Raw genomic sequence first — 17,130 nt, 5'->3', positions numbered from 1 at the left:
AATGTCTACCAACCTATCACACTGAATGAGGTGGTACATGCACTCCGTCCAACGTCGTTAGAAACTTCAAAGGTGATTTCCCCAGTGTCATGCAATTCTGAAGTGTAGAATTTCAACTGGGCAACGTTGTTTTTAAAACTGATTCTATACTTTTTGTTGGAAACCAGAGGTTTTCCATCTTTGAGCCATTTTGTTTTTAACTCCGGGGTGCCCGCAACAGTGTACTCCAAAATTGCTGGGTCCCCAGCTGTCACCTGCACGAATTCCGCTCTGTCAACAATTGTGGCAGGTTCTAAAAGAGAATTAAACAGTCATCATTACCGAGTGAACACAAACATCTTGCCCAGATAGGGATTGTGAGATTTTGAGATGTTCCTCAACTGACCTTTAACCGCTAATTGTCCAAAACAAGTTTGACTTCCAGCATCATTCTCAGCCAGACAGGTATATTTACCACTAGCATTAATCTGGACACCTGAAATTTCCAAAGTGGCAAGGCCATTTTCAAAGGTAATTTTGACTTTGTTATCTTCTTTAATAATGTCTTTGCCCTTCATCCAAGTCACAGAAAGAGGAGCTGAGCCTTTCACAACTGCTTGCAAAAAGACGGTCTCTCCAGCAAGCGTAGTCACATCTTCAACTTTCTTAATAAAAGATGGAGGCTCTAATTTGAAATAAAGGGGGAAAATGTTTTATTAGTTCACATTAGTTCAAGCTGTAAGTCAGGCTTTTGAAAGACAATTGAGAGATCTTGTAATATGGCGTTTATCATACCCTTTATAACTATGACACTAAAAGAGATTTAAAGGAAAAGGGAATGTTACAGCCTTGATGGAAAGAAATTATTACTTGCCATGTAATCTTAAATGTTTCCACCTCTGTGGAAAGGGGAGCTAAAGGAGTAGTAAATGTAGTTCCATGATAGAAATGTTTGCATTGGCACATCTACAGTGTTCATATTATATACCAAAGACAGGAGTGGGTTGTTGTGTGCTATTCTATTCTGTTTTCTCTTTTAAGGCACATGACCTGTTCCCTGCCAGGCTGTTAATCCCCAGTTTTTTTATCGGAATCCTGGGAAGAAACTGTCTGGCTGCTGCTGAAACTGGACATTTTGTGGCACTGAAACAGAATTGCCTTGTTGAACCATCAAACCTCTTCCATTTCATCATGAACGTGCTTATCTCATGTGTAACTGTGCCTGAAACCTCTAGTAACTATCTTAAATGTGAGCTACCTAAAACTGCTTTCTTCACATAAGTGAATCCTGAAACCGAAAGAAGTGTCTCTAATAATGCAAATAAGAGATGTGGACCAGGTACCCATTTGCAACCCAAAGCAATCATTTAACTCTTTTGAAATATTGTATGGGCAAAACACTTTTACTTTGGGGATCATTTGAAGGATACTTTCTTTTGCTTATATCTGTAGGCCACAAAATGGGGAAAGAAAAGCAATAAAAGAATGGTTAAGCAAAGAAAAACTGTTTCCAAGAAAGAATGTCCTTCTTGCTTATGTTAAAAGATACATGGGGCCCTCTTGATCTCTCACTAACCTTTCAGTATGTATGTTGCACTGCAAATGCATTTTCCGACTTCATTTGCTATGGAACACTCATATTCACCAACATCTGCACTATTGAATGAAGAGACCTCCAGAGAGATAAGAGACTTTTGGGATGCCAAGCGGTATTTTTTACTACTGCGAATTTGCTTCTTTTCCTTAAACCAAGAGATTTCAAATGGTCCGGTGCCAGAAACCTCACACTGAAGGATGGCATTTGTTCCACGCACTAGTTCAGCTGGCTCAAGAGTTTTGATGAAAGCAGGAGGTTCTACAAAACCATCAAAGTAGGAATAAAGAATTAGCGACTGGCAAATTAATACATGCCTAGAAAATAGTATCTCCGTAAGAAACCATCCGTGAGTAGAAGAACAAACCTTTTACAACAATCTCAGAGCTGCAGCTGTCACTGCCAGCATCATTAACGGCCTCACATGAGTAACTTCCACTGTCGTCCACTTTCATGTTGGAAATATCTAACACAGCCACGTTGTTGGCAAAGGACATCCTGGATGTGTCACTCTCTCTAATTTCTTGTTATTTTTGAACCATGTCACCTGGATCACAGGAGACCCTTTGATTTTGCACTGAAGATGGGCTGACTCTCCTGGAGTCAACAGGTAAGAGGGCTCCACTTTTTCACAAAGGATGGTGGGTCTACAGAAAGAATTCAGAAAGAAAGAATCCCCCCAAGATTTAAGAAGATCAACTTAATACGAACTGTACAACACCAATTATTTAGAAGCATACAATCAGTTTTGGATTGAATTCCAGTTCCTGCCATTATTCAAAATTTGACTTTTAAACCATGTAACCAAGATTTCTCTAGGAGGATTTTTTAAAAATCCACGCTACTAAAATGTATGCACTTCTATTTTGCACCAGCCTTGTGGTTTACTCTAAGCACATTAAGCTAAAGATTTTAAAGCATATGGTGGATATAGAAATAGTGCACCAAACTTGAAGAAGCAGACCCCCCCTTTAAATATGTTTCCTGTCCACCTTCTCTTTTTGATAGGTAAATATTACAGTATTAGTAAAGAGAGCACAAAGAGTATTAATGTTGTGTGGGCCAATCCTTTTCTTACCTTTTATTGTTACCGTTGCAGATGTGGAGCTGCTTCCAGCTTCATTGGTGGCAGTGCAGGTATATGTGCCTGAATCTTTAATCTTGGACAGCGGGATGTCTAGAGATGCTATTTTATCTTCAAACATGATCCGGTAATCCTTGCCTGGAGGTATTTTGTGGCCATCTTTAGTCCAGGAGACAGTTACTTTGCGGTCTTCATCCACTTGGCATTCAAGGCGTATCTTTTTATTGACTGCGGACTGCACAGACTGAAGTTCCTTAATAAAATGTGGCTTATCAATAATGGTTAATTCTGCCTGGCAGACATCTGCTCCAAACTTGTTGGAGGCTTTGCAGCTGTAAACCCCTCTGTCATTGACTCCAAGATGTGCAATCTCTAAACTATGCTTGGTGTCAGATGCTATAATTTTGTAGTGTTCTGTGGAAGAGATTGTAGTGCCGTCCTTCTGCCACACGGTGTCTATCACAGGTGTGCCTGCCACAGTGCAGGGAAACCTGGCACTTTTACTGACAAAGTTGTAAGAGATTCAGGTCTGGTTAGAAAAGTTGGAGGAAACGCTTCTGCAAAAGAGAGGGGAAGAGACTTGTTTGATTAGGCAAATACATCAGACTGTTTTCTCTCCCACAAAAGGAAAAGAGTTAAATCGTACAATATTTCCCCATGTTTTACATTGACTAAACATAGACATGAAATAAAAATCCCCAATAGCCAATATTTATAACATGATTATTATCTCTAAACACGATGTGCATTTTAAAACTTAGGATTTCATCCGGAAAGAGTAATTTTCCTGCAAAACTGGGTTGCCATGTTATTAGTTTATCAATATCCCAGAACCATCCTGTAATGAGGGTTGTATGAAATCTTATAGTAGCATTTTTAAAGATGTAACAAGCAATTTCCTTAAAAGACTGACACCAATATTTTAAAGAGAGAAATATCCACATGTAACCTATCTTTTATTTATTAAAGATGACTCTTAAGATATTTATTTTGAGATGATTTCCTGTCTCAACTCTGCTGGGTTTCATAATATGCAGGTAGTGACTCAAACCAGATGCATCTACAGTATGTAGATTTTTGATCGGATGAACTACTTAAATGTATAATTCCTTCAGAAGATAAGACATTTTAGAAAGTTTTGAGAAGAATATGGTGGAAAAATGTGTCTACCCACAACCTATTCATGCTACATGCCTCTTCCCATTATGTTCTATGGAAGAGGGTGGGCATTCCAGCTGACCCCCCCTCCCCATTCCACCAGCAGTGTTTTAGTTCATGGAGACTTATGGATATTGATGTAGGCATTGCTTGTACTTTAATTGGGATATCCCAACAAATTATTTGCTTATTTTCCTTCCATCTTAAAAACAGGTCATTAAAAAAAGCACATGATAAATTACAGCACTTTGACCAGTCAACTAGTCTACCTTCTCTCCATTCTTCAAAACTATATTTGGCAGTACATTAAACCATAGAATTGAACAATAAATAATGGCCAAATGTGTGACTAGAAAGCAAATTGAAGCTCAGGCACCATCCTTACCAGTTACTTTCAATGTAGCTGTGCTGCTCACACTCCCATACTTGTTGGATGCCTTGCAGGTGTATTCACCGCAGTCCACAACTTGAGGTCTTGGGATTTGAAGAGTTGATGTGTAATTAGCTGTATAAACGGTGTACTTGTCACTATCATAGATTTCCCGTCCTGCTCTGTACCACTGAAATCGTACGTCTGGTGCCATTTCAATCTCACAAGTAAATTTAGCAAGGTGATTCACAGCAACCTCTTGGGATTCTAACCTTCTTCTCAGTATGGGTGCAACTAAAATTGAAAGCAAATAAAAAAAGTTGTTATCACCAACATGTACATAAATAACAACAAAATGATATCATTCCAAATCTCTGTTTAATACAGTGACTGGAACAGGATGGGTGATTTCCGTCTGTGCACAATTCAAGGAAAGTGACCGTAGAAGAAAATGATGTTTAGAAATGAAAAAAAAAAAGAACTACCAGTTATTGTCCTTTAGATGTGGCAATATCCACTGAAGTGCATAGTGGAGCTTTGTAAGATACTACGTTTTCTGCTTACTACAATAAGACAAGCAAGCGAAGAATGTGATATGCAGAATTGCGTCAGATAGTGTAGAAAGATAGTGTAGAAACAGAGGCAAAATAAAACATGAGAAGCAAGTTGAAATAGTGAAAAAAAATTCACAACACCAGTGGAAAATCTATATTTATTTACTGATAAGTGAGCCCCACAGTTTTCAGTGGAACCTCCTCTGAGTATGTGCTTCCTTATTGTAACCGTGAAAGAGTGAATAATTTTTTTGTACATATTGGGATGAAATTTTAAGACATGTACTCTTTTTTAAAAGAGTATTACATATTATAATTATGAATTACAAATGAATTTATTACTGAAAGAAATTATAATAATTAATGTACTGTAATCATATTACCAAAAACTGAAAAATACAGTACAATAATTGCAAAGACTAAAGTAGGTACTAGCGTATATGAGGAACTAGAGAGTGAAAGTGCAGGCACACTAAGGAAAAAACAAAAGGGTGAATTTTGTGATTAGTTTGTGATACCCTACGGAAGTCTGTTTTGGATATCAATATAAGGACTGTGTATGTATTCTACTCAGTTAGAAAATCAGTGAAGGAAATAATATCTCATCCTCATATTCCAACCTCTTTTTACAACTGTGAGTGTTGCTGTTGTTGTAGTTTTTCCATTTTCATTCAGAGCCTCACAGGTGTACTTCCCTTGATGTACTTCCTTGAATGTTTGGTTGATTATGAGTGTGTAAGTGTCATGTTCTTGCAAACACTTGAACTCACTGCCTGAAAATATCAGATTAGTCTCAAAATACCAATTCACCACTTCAGCATTTGCTATTTTGGAAGTAAATTTCACTCTGTCACCTTCCTCAACAACAGTGTCCATCAAACTTAGGTTTATGATGGGACTTCTATTTTTTTCTTCATTAGCTTCAAATAAATGAGTCTCCTTGTCATGTTCCTCAAAATGTTCTTCTATTCTTTCTCTCACTTTTGGAGAGAAAGTTGGTTTTTCATCTGAGGAAGGCACCGGTGAACTCTTTAAATCTTTAATTTGCTCCTTTAGAGCAAGAATTTTGACTTCTTGGGCAGACACAGGTTGCTCCAGCTGTATTTTGGATTCAATACTAATTCTGGCATGTTGTGGCTCAAGGTAACCAATGAGATCCCCAATTGTTTGCTGTTGAATGGGAATATCAGTTACAATACCTAAGTGCATTTCTCTGAAAGGTAAAGAAATAACAAGCAACTTACAGCTTTTAGTTTCAGATATAACTTTGGGTTCATCTGCCATTAGAATGTGTTTTTCTTCATAAACAACAGGCTGAATGGAGCTTGCAATTCATTTCTCATGGTAACCTTATGAGAATATATTCCATCAAGGGGAAGACTTACTTCTGCAGTATTTGAACTTTCTTTGGTAACAAGGCAGACGAACAAGGTATGTTTAGGTTCTCTGACTATTTCTACAGTTTTAAATTTAATCTTTTCTATATCATTGAAAGTGTCAAAATAAAATGGATGGTGTTCATTTACGAGAGCTGTTTTTAAGATGCATCTTACGGGCGGTTTCATAGCTAGGCTGCAACACACTGGAGTTTCTTGTGCAAGTTGACTTTCTTTAGAAAGAATTTGGCTTTCCAGAGTTTGGGGCACCCACATCACTATTCTTGATTCTTTGTGAACTGTCGCATGTTGACTTTCTGGGCTTGTGAGTTGGCATAGGTGTTCTTCCTTGAAAGGCTGTTTTTCTTCTAGTATTAATGGGAGCCTGACTGACTGTCCTTCTTGGATTCGTGCTGCAAAATCTTGCTCTGTGGCTTCTAACAGATTGGCATTCTCGATAGGAACACTACATTCTTCAACACACACAGTTTCCAAAATTAGTTTGGGCTCAGAGGCTACCCCACAGTTCTTGTCTTCAACATCCTTAAATGGCTTAGTGTGACCTGCAGCTAAGACCCTCATTTCAGTGATACCTGAAGCCTGCATAACCACCTGAAAGTCATCCTTCTTCAGGGCTGCTTTCCTCTCTGTGTCCATTTGAGGAAGAATTTGCTCTTTGGGCAGTAGCCATTCTTCTGCCACAACAGTCAAACACTTATGGAGCTGAGGCTCTGATGTAGCCAAAGATTTTTCTCCAGCAATCCCATCCTGAATGGCTTCCAGTGTATCGGCAGAGATTGGACTCTGTTCCTCCCAAGTCGTGGTACACTTAATCATGGTTTCTACTTTCTGTACCGCAGCTTGACATTCAGGTTTTGGTAAAGTCAAAATGTCTTCCTTAGACAACACTTGCTCGGTATCGTTGATCTGGAGATGCAAGCAGAAACAGGCTCTTTGACAAGCTGCAGGCTAACAACTTCCTCCAGGGGAGAAATAAGCTTAGCTTTTTCACTCGTTGTGGGAAGCTGCTCTTCTGTTATTAAGCTGTGAAGTAGACTTTGGCTTGTGCTTGACACCATGTCATCTTCTGGTGGCACCTCAGTACTAAAACGCTCTTCTTTAGGAAGGGTTGCTTGTTCAGACACAACGGGCAAATGCAATGGCCCTCTACTTTCTTTCCATACCTCTGTTAGGACTGTGCCTTCTAACTCAGGAATTGTTTTGGTGAGCTCATGGGATAGGGTCTGTTTTTCTTCTACAATGAGGTTTGCTTTCGTAAGGTTGTCGTGCTTCAGGGAGCCCTTTTGCAGCTCTTCCATAGTTGCTTCAAAAGTCTTTTCTTTTGAGAATATCTCTTCAGAGACCATCAGAGAGACCTGCATTGCCTTTATTGACTCTTGGGTTGGTTGAATCTTTTCAGGTATGCCCATATTATGAACGGTCAATGTAAGAGCTTCATTGATGTCATGTTGCTGGGTTGTTATAATGGACTGGAAACTCTGTTCTTCCTGCACTAGTACTCCCTTCTCTGACTTATGTACACGGACTGCTAAAGAGCTTTCCTTGGACAATTTTTGGATGGTCTCCATTCTAGAAATATACCCCTCTTGCTTAGATTCTTGGGCTGAGATAGCTTCTCCAGCTTTTGGAGCTGAGAATATGAGAGATTCATCCAAGCTTATTCCATATTTCTCCTCAGAAAGAGTAGAAATTAAGGGGGATGTTTCTTCTCGATCCGACTCTGGATTTATTATTTCTGGCATCTTAATTGGCAACTGTTTTTCTTTTTCTTCATGTTTTGCTTCTTCCACAACTGGTAAACAAATATCAGAAATCTGAGGGCCTTCAGAACTGAATACCTGAAGTAGTGGTGAGCTTTGAATGGCCCCTGAGTGCTGCTCTAGAAAGCCACTATGCTCCTTCACCTCCCTCACAGTTAATGAAGTAGCAGTCACAATATTACTGGTCTTATGAGCGACATCTACAATTCCTTCAACTTTCTGAGATTCAGGCAAGGCCTCTTGTTGGGTAAGCAGAGATTCTTGCTGCAAAGTAGTTGTTGAGAAAGAAATTAAGGAATCAGCAGTACTATACAGGGAATGCTTATTCTCCATTACAATGGCATCCATTGCTTGCTGGCCATTGTGCCCTTTATCATCAGGCAATATAACTGCACTCATCTGTGCCTCACTGGCCTGCTCTCTTGCAGTTTCTTTAACTAACATAGTCAATTTTCTCTGCATGGCTTTCTGGTCTACATATGGAAGTTGATCAGGGACATCTTGGGTGATAATAAGTTCAGCACTACTTGTGGCTTCACCTAAGCTATTGCTTGCTTTACAATGTATAATCCTCCATCTTCCCTCTCACAGTTATTCACCGTCAGAGACCCAGAGCCATCTGGATTATGGATAATGGCATAATGTACACCAGAGAAAATTTGGTCATTTCCCCTAAACCAGTGAATTATAGGAGCTGGCTCTCCAGTTATATTATATTCAAACACAGCTGGAGCACCTTGCACAAAATGAGCAGGATTTAGTTTTCTAACAAAATGCGGAGACTGAGGGCCTCCTATCATGCCTGTGGAAACTGCACTAATTATCTCTGATTCTGCGCTACTTCCTTTAGGATTTACTTTCAGATAAGCACTACAAGCTGTCTCGCCATGAACATTACTAGCAATGCAAGTATATTCTCCCTCATGTTCGAAGTTTGCAGAAAGAATAATGAGGCTGTAGCTTTCCTCATCAAATACAAATTTATAGTCTGCAGATGATACTATTTTAATATTATTGAAAAACCATTGTATCTGAGGTTTTGGACTGCCAGTAACAGTAACAGAAAGTTTAGCTAGGTCTCCTACACTGACTTCAACATTGGACACATGCTTGAGGAAACTTGGAATATTCCTCTTCTCCTCTTTCCTGTCTAAACTGTTGGAATGAATTGATTTTTCAGGCCCGAGTTCTCGTGTTGTATTTTTATCGTATAACTGTAGGTCACTTTTAAAACTCTTGATGCTTTCTTCCTCAGCAGACACAGTAACAGAGCTAGAAATCTCTGTATGGGAAAAAATTAATTTACATTTTACTAAACTGTTTTCCTGAAAAACTATTCCTAGTAATTATAAAACAATTGCTATGGCAATACTTCAGAAAATGTGACACAGTGATAATACGGCAAGACAACACAAACATTCATTTTTTTAGAATATTGCATTCAATATATAGGTAAGATTCCAATTTTGTTATATCACTGACAGCCAATTAACTATGCCATAAATCCCAGATAACAGAGTCAATAAAGATTTAGAAGGTGAAGGGATTTATTTGTTTTCATTAACCAAATTGATTACTTATGCAGGTAGCCCTCACTTATCAACTACAACTGGGACTGTCAGTTCTGTCACTAAGTGATGCTCTCATTGAGTGAAACATCCCAGGACCATGCTGGACTTAAACTACTCCTGCTGTGGTCATTAAGCAAATCACCTGCAGTTGTTAAGTGAGACACCATGTGACTGGGTCTTGCAATTTTATTGCCAACTTCTACATTGACTCTTCGTGTTGTAAGCCAATTGTGAAGTATGCAAATGATGACGACGTGATGCTGTCATAAGCACCTGCTGCCAGCAAAGCATCTGAATATCAATCTTACGACTGTGGGGACATAAGTATGAGATTTGAAACAATTTTCACCAATTTCCCCCCTCTCCATGAATCAATCCTATGTCCTGGGAAAGTTGCTCTAAATACTTCTCCAGAACACTGTCAGGCAGCCTAGAGATACAAGAGGAAGAAGAAAGCTATTGCTGGATTAACGGCTACTTGAAGAAGAGAAAGTCCTAAATAAAGCATATTGTAGGACGAATATTAACTAAAATATTGTTCAATTCTTTTATTGAACCTTATACTTCAACTTGTAATAATCTTTTTTCTTGCAAATGTACTTATAGATCTAAGGATACTGTAAACGTAAATAGCCTTTGAATTACTTTAGTAAGGTACACATTGTCATCAGAGGTGGGTTGCTAATTTTTTTACTACTGGTTTGGGCGCGCTCCTGCGTGTGCGTGCAATGCTTCTGTGCATGCGCAGAAGCATCCGGGCAGGTGGGTGGAGCCTCCTGCTGCCACTACTACCGGTTTGCCCAATCCAGACCGAACCGGCAGCAACCCACCTCTGATTGTGATGTGCATTTTAAAAACCCATGATTTTCTTGCACCCGACTGAATGCATTTACTGTCCAGGAACAAGGGATATTATGTCTGCCTGCAATTTGGCAGTTCGACTCTCACCAGGCTCAAGGTTGACTCAATCTTCCATCCTTCCGAGGTGGGTAAAATGAGGACCCAGATTGTTTGGGGCCGTAGGCTGACTCTGTAAACTGCTTAGAGACAGCTGTGAAACGGTATATAAGTCTAAGTGCTATTGCCATTTCACTTTTTTATGTAATTTGGAATAATTATAATTCAATAATAAGCTAACAACACAGGAAGGTTGAGAGACCGGTTGAGCCAAGGTGGTGCAGTGGTTAAATGCAGCACTTCAGGCTGACTGCTAGATCAGCAGTTCAGCGGTTCAAATCTCACCGGCTCAGGGTTGACTCAGCCTTCCATCCTTCCGAGGTGGGTAAAATGAGGACCCGGATTGTTGTTGGGGGCAATATGCTGACTCTGTAAACCGCTTAGAGAGGCCTGAAAGGCCTATGAAGCGGTATATAAGTCTACTGTTATTGCTATTATTGCTATTATTGCTATTGTCTGGTGTAGTAGCTAAGTGATGTATTAGAAACTGGTAGACTGTGAGTTCTAGTCCTCCCTTAGGCATGAAAGCCAGGTGAGTGACTTTGGATCAATTACTCTTTCTCAGGCCCATCCACCTCATAGGGATCTTGTTATGAGGAAAATAAGAGGTGGGAGTATTATGCAAGCTGTCTTGAATTGTGTAAAATAAAGCATTAATAATAATGTTGAAAGGGACATCCATTCAGGAAAACACCACTATTTCATTTTGTCTAGATGGATTTGAGCTGAACAAGTTTTCCTTGGAAGATAAGAGTAAATTATTCTTAAAGAGCCATTGTGGCATAGTGGTTAGCATGCAGTATTGCAGGCTAATTCTGCTGGACTTGCCATCAGTTCAACTATCACTGGCTCAAGGTTGACTTGGCTTTCCATCCTTCTGAGGTCAGTAAAATGAGGACCCAGATTGTTGGGGGCAATAGGCTGACTCTGTAAACTATTTAGAGAGTGCTATAAAGGACTGTGGAGCAGTGTATCCGTCTAAGTGCTATTGCTATTCTATTCCCCTCCCCAATACTTAAACACCTCTTTTAGATTTCACCACAAACATTCTTTTTTAAAAATCAACTTGCATTTGCACCAGACTGATTAGTCTTCCTGCTTTCCCTCCTGAATCATCCACCTTTTTTCTTAGACAGCTGATTCTAATCATCTAGAAATAACACTGAAGTTATTGATATACTTTTAACAAGAATTTGTAAGTAATATTTTGAGTGTGTGTCTGTGTGTGTTTGGATTTGATAGCTGCAAGATTTGCAACATTCTACCCTTTGTTCAACTCAATAAATCATGCCTTATTTCTAGTTTGACGTCTGTGGGCAAATAGGTGTCCCATCTTTAAATTTAAAAGGACTGAAAAGGATTGACATACTCATCACCTGGCCTAAAACCTGAATTAAAAGGGGGGAAAAAAATCAAAGCATGCTCAGTGATGACAGACCAAGTGTGCTGTGTTCTAGACTTTTATTAAAACAATATATACACTGGCATTTCAAGGTAACATAGACCATGGACAAATGAAATATGTTTTAATGGCTTTACTAAAGTACCCTGTGAAGAAAGCAAAAAAGAAAACCCCCAAAAGACATTGGATTTGACACTGAAAAAGTATGTATCTTAAATGAAAGTTGAAGGAAAGCACCACCTTTGTTTGACCGGGTGTGTTGGCTTGATTTCACAGCGCCATTATTCAGCTTTGCACTGTGGTTTCCTGGTCAGTTACCCACAAACCATAATTTTAATTTTAAACTGGGATCAGAGAATGGCAGGACAACTCAGCTATCAAGAAGGGTTGAGTAGCAGATTTTGAAGAGTTAATTCTCTCTCCCCTTGTAAAAGGTTCTTCTCGGAGAAGAAATAGGCAAAGCACGAATCTATCCAGACTTTGCAGGGTAAACACACAGACATATGGCTGCACATTTTTATCCCTTGGGAAGATTAGGGCTATAAATGCAAGATCATATTCTGCAGCAATATCATAGGCTGAAAATCAGAAGTCAGTTTTTTCCCCCCAAGAGGAATTATTTATGTTCTTTGAGGTAGACATCAAAATACGTGCAATGTACATTTTTTGATATTCAGGGACATTGGCACTTCAACTGAATAAGGGGAATGGCAGTGAACACTAATTCCTCTGCAATTTCTGCCCAGCTCAATGTTGGATCAGGTAGATTTATTTCTCTCATACCACTTCATTTAATCTACGTGTTTTTATGTTTTATTAATTATTTAATTGTTCTGCTATCAGGTCATCATGCATATTATTTAAATGTATTGGCATGTGTTGTTAATATTATTAACCAATTATCATTTATATCAAGGTAATTAAGTTTCTTAAAATATCCTGTATATCTATTTGGGTAGTTCAAATTAGCAAAACAAAATCAAACCAAAGGACATTCTTATCTTAAATTTAAATCTTAATTTTAACATATATAGGTGCACAATGTTAAAATACTGTAATTGAATTTGTTTAAGCATAAATTCTAATCAATAAGATTATGTTACATATAAATGGGAAGTAGTAAAAAATTAACATTAGCATTGGCCACCTTGGTCTTTTCTTGATCTATCTCAAGCAATCTGACTTTAAAACAAACAAACAAACACTCATACAAACATTCTATCCTTCTTCTATCCCTCCAAAAATCTACTTTGCCAAATTAGTTGGGTCCAACTTCAGTTACTTATTTATGTTCTGTGAATATCCATTTTTTAAGTTAATTGTGAGTTTGTATCTCCCATGATTGTGTGAGGAGATTTTATTAAATTTTTTTGGAACATATGTCTAGTTTATACATTACATTTCATACTTAAATTTGATTAAATTGTGCTCCTCTAGCAGTTAGCTCCCAGAAGTATTTTCAGTACAGTATATCAATCCAAAACTTCAGAAGTTGGTTTAAACATTCTGTGTTTATAACGGATGGTATTTTTAAATGTGCATAAAATAATTTCAACTCTATTTTCTTTGAATAGTTATGAGAATTATTTTATATTTTTACTACAATGGAACCTCCTATTCAGATTATGTATTGCCTAAAGCCAAAAGTATTGTCCCTTGACTAAGCACAAGGCATATAGAAATAAGAACACACCCATACATAAATGAGTATTTAAATGCACTACTTTGAGTATAAATTATCTTGCTACTTTTAAATATCAATGTTGGAAATAAATAACGAGCAACTATAACTGTCAGGAATATTCATTAATTTTTAAAGCAATTGTTTTGCCATTACTATACCTGACATATTCTTTTTCCATTTCTAGCTTATTTTCTCTGAAGTGCTAAAATGTTGTTCAAAACAGTTAACACGCTTTTTATGTTAATGCCTATACTAATTCTTGACATTTTTCTTTTTAATATAGTAAACATGCAAGTATATGCATGTAGATTTAAGAAATAAATCTCACAGCATGCAATAGAGCTTACTCCTATATGAGTGAGTACAAGATTGGATCTTAATATGCAACCATGTACACATTTAATCAAAATCAGCTATATGGATTTCAACAGAATTTATCCTCAGGGAAGTATATAAATGATTGTAGCCCAAGACTGTGAATCTATTAATTGGGAATATGTTTTATTGAACGTATGACTTAACTACAGTATGTTATCTTGAAAACATGACTTATGTACATATGATTAGACTATAAATCCTATGCAAGCTTACTTGGAATAAATCTCATTGCCTCCACTGATTCTGAGATTATGTTATTTTTTTGAAGTATAGAGAGGAAAGTATAATAACTATTCATGTACTGAAAAACTGAATACATGCATTTCATTACTGGCTTTTAAATTATTTTGGTTTAGCTATATAGAAACATTTTCTTTATAAATTATTGACCTTGCTGGGGATTTAGTCTCATTTATCTATCTTGGATAGCTAGTTTTTCTGGGTAAATTTAGAATAAAACTATTTATTCACATTAAGGTGTTGATGTGGTTCATCAAGCTTTCCTCTAGATTCCAGATTCTTTTCAACTGGTAAAAGAGAAATAAATCCTGATATTTTATACAGTCTCTAGTATGACAAAACTTTGAACATAACTAGTTTGGTCTCTATTATCTTTGATCAGGGTATTTTGACTGGCATGCTAATTTTGGTTTGTATTGGAATGAGAACAATAAAAGTCTCAGTTCAGTGAAAATTTTGTCAGAAGAAAAACTGCATAAATATTCAGAACATGATCAGGAAAAAAAAACATTACCGATTCAACACTGCGAGGGTGAAATTGTTGTTCTGAGTTCTTTCACAGAACTCTAGTGAAAATTTAGTGTTGATTATAGAGTACAACTTAAAGTCAATCAGTCACTACTGAGAAGAGCATCAAAGATTCCAAAACCCTCTTCACAAAAATGCAAATGAGCTTTTAATGACATATTTACACGTATCTAAGATGGTACACAAAAGTAGGTGACAATGTCAATGATATAATCATGAGGTTGCATGAGCTGTTGGCAACAGTAATATTCATTTTGAGAGACATGTAATCTGTATTGCAGTGCTGAATAAAGTCTAAACACCACGTAGCCTTATGAGACTGAGAACAAATTCACTGGGACTATCTATTCCCTTTCTAAGAGTGCTTGAAGCATCCAACATTACCTCTATGTCCAGCCTTCTAAATTAAGCCTTCTTAATTGCATTCTTGCAATTAATTAATTGCAAGAAATGCATTCTTATCTCAGGGTATTTAGCATATTTTTAACAAAGCAGTGCTGTGAGCAGTCCCTGCTTTGTTTGTTGCTACACACATGTACTCTCCTGCATCACTTTGGACTACATTTCTCATAACCAGACTGTGACAGACTTCTTGACTTTCTTCCATGCAACATCTTTCTTCTATACAACATCTTTCATCACATATCAGTATCCCATTTCTGAACCAGCTGATAGCTGGTTTTGGGGAACCATCTACAATGCATTGGAAGCAGGCAGAAGTTCCAAGAAAAGAAAAACAGTCATAAATGTTTTTCATAAATTGGGAGGTGCTTCTGTGACTTGAAACTCAAAGCTACAGCTGCCTGTGCTGCTTGCTTCAAATTTTATGTGTTCTTCTTTCGATGGCTCAGCAAACACATCAACATTAATGTTAACGCATGACTCTCCTTCCTCTTCCTGCTCCTGTTCTGTAACCGCAACTAGCCTAACAGATTTTTGGGAATCATCAGTGCTATGTTCAAACTCAAACTCCAGTTCTATTTCAGTTTGGTTGCCACTTGGGATAGTATTATCTACAAGCAAATCAATCTTTTGTGGTTGATCTTCTGGGACTTTCAACCCAACTTTTACTTCATCTTCATCACTTGCCACTGCAAAGGACTTCTGATCCTCAGTCACAGATAAGAAGCACTTACACATTGCTTCTCCAACGGTATTATGTGCTTTGCACAAATACATACCACAGTCAGAACGCACCACATTCTGAATTTTAAGACTGTGACTTCCATTCTCGCTAACAATAGCATACTTGCAAGCATCTGGAGCAAGGCACTTACTCTCTTTAAACCACTGCACTACTGGAGTAGGACAACCTGAGACTTTACAGTGAAACAATGCTACTGATTTTTCTGAAACCTCTGTATCAACAACAGGAGTGATGAAGCGTGGAGGCATTTCAGTTACTTTAAAGTCAATTTGAACATCTTTGCTTTCTTTTCCAGACAAAGCCTGGGTGTTCGCCACCAAAGATAGAGGGAGAACATCAAGAGATACAATCTGATGTTCAGATTTGAATTCAGGAACTGTGGCTATTTTTACTTGCTTCTCACATTCTTTGATGTCAGCTTCATCCAGTTCTACCTCCAGAAGTATTTCTTGTGGGGAAGGCGTTCGTGATGTTGACCCTTTTTCTATATCAAACTCTATAACATGTTGATGAGTTACAGGAGGAGGAAGAGCTAAAGCTCGTGCATCATGAGGCAACACTTCTATCTGTGTAATACTTTTAGCTTCCCCTATAATATTTACTGCATGGCACATATATTCTCCTCCATCTGTTTGCTTACTGCTATGGATTTCTAAGAAACATATATTGCCTTCTTTTGTATTTTGACATTTTGATTCTGTTCGAGAAGTGACTTATTTTATACCATTTCACATCAGGCTTTGGAGAACCTATGACTTCTGCAATCAAAAACAATGTGGCATTCTCATAAATCTTTCTTTTGGTCAGTGGTTTAATAAATGCAGGAGGCATTTCATTCCCCTTTGGCTCTAAGGCTTCACAAGGTGTAACAAACATTTCAGACTGTAGTTCCTCAAAGGAACAGCTCCTTTGTTGCAAAAGAGATGCAGTTGCTGTTTGATAACACTCTGGGGATATATTTTTTCTTACCACCTTTGCAGGAGAAATTGCTGAATTTAGATTTGACTCCTCAGAAGGGGTAGAATATCGTTCTTCTGAAGGGGTAGAATATCTTTCCTCTGAAGGGGTAGAATATCGTTCTTCTGAAGGTGTAGAATATCTTTCCTCTGAAGGGGTAGAGTATCTCTCCTCTGAAGGGGTAGAATATCTCTCCTTTGAAGGAGTAGAATATCGTTCAGGGGTATCAACTGGTGTATGATAAGAAGGAGAAGACGAGAGTGATTCAAACATTTCCACTGATGAAGGTGGTGTGTAGAATCTTTCACACTCTGCTACTTCATCTCCGTTCATGCTTTCAATATCAATAGACATTTCTGATTCAGGAGAC

At 37.9% G+C, this 17,130-nt stretch overlaps 1 protein-coding gene across 1 annotated transcript in view; it reads right to left on the bottom strand.

Annotated features, from left to right (window-relative positions):
* LOC116522425 (titin-like) overlaps positions 1–17,130 on the bottom strand; it is a 309,289-nt gene that overhangs the window by 223,632 nt on the left and 68,527 nt on the right. Inside the window, 13 exon segments of the mRNA XM_032237329.1 lie at positions 14–292; positions 386–664; positions 1,556–1,834; positions 1,941–2,090; positions 2,093–2,197; positions 2,200–2,220; positions 2,652–3,170; positions 3,173–3,214; positions 4,201–4,479; positions 5,360–6,064; positions 6,067–7,042; positions 7,090–8,459; positions 8,462–9,178. Of these exon segments, the coding sequence (XP_032093220.1) occupies positions 14–292; positions 386–664; positions 1,556–1,834; positions 1,941–2,090; positions 2,093–2,197; positions 2,200–2,220; positions 2,652–3,170; positions 3,173–3,214; positions 4,201–4,479; positions 5,360–6,064; positions 6,067–7,042; positions 7,090–8,459; positions 8,462–9,178 (5,721 nt within the window).

The sequence above is a fragment of the Thamnophis elegans genome, chromosome 1 (genome assembly GCF_009769535.1).
Source record: "Thamnophis elegans isolate rThaEle1 chromosome 1, rThaEle1.pri, whole genome shotgun sequence".
Lineage (NCBI taxonomy): Eukaryota > Metazoa > Chordata > Lepidosauria > Squamata > Colubridae > Thamnophis > Thamnophis elegans.
Note: the sequence above shows the minus strand (reverse complement) of the source record. Positions and strands in the feature narration are given on the sequence as shown.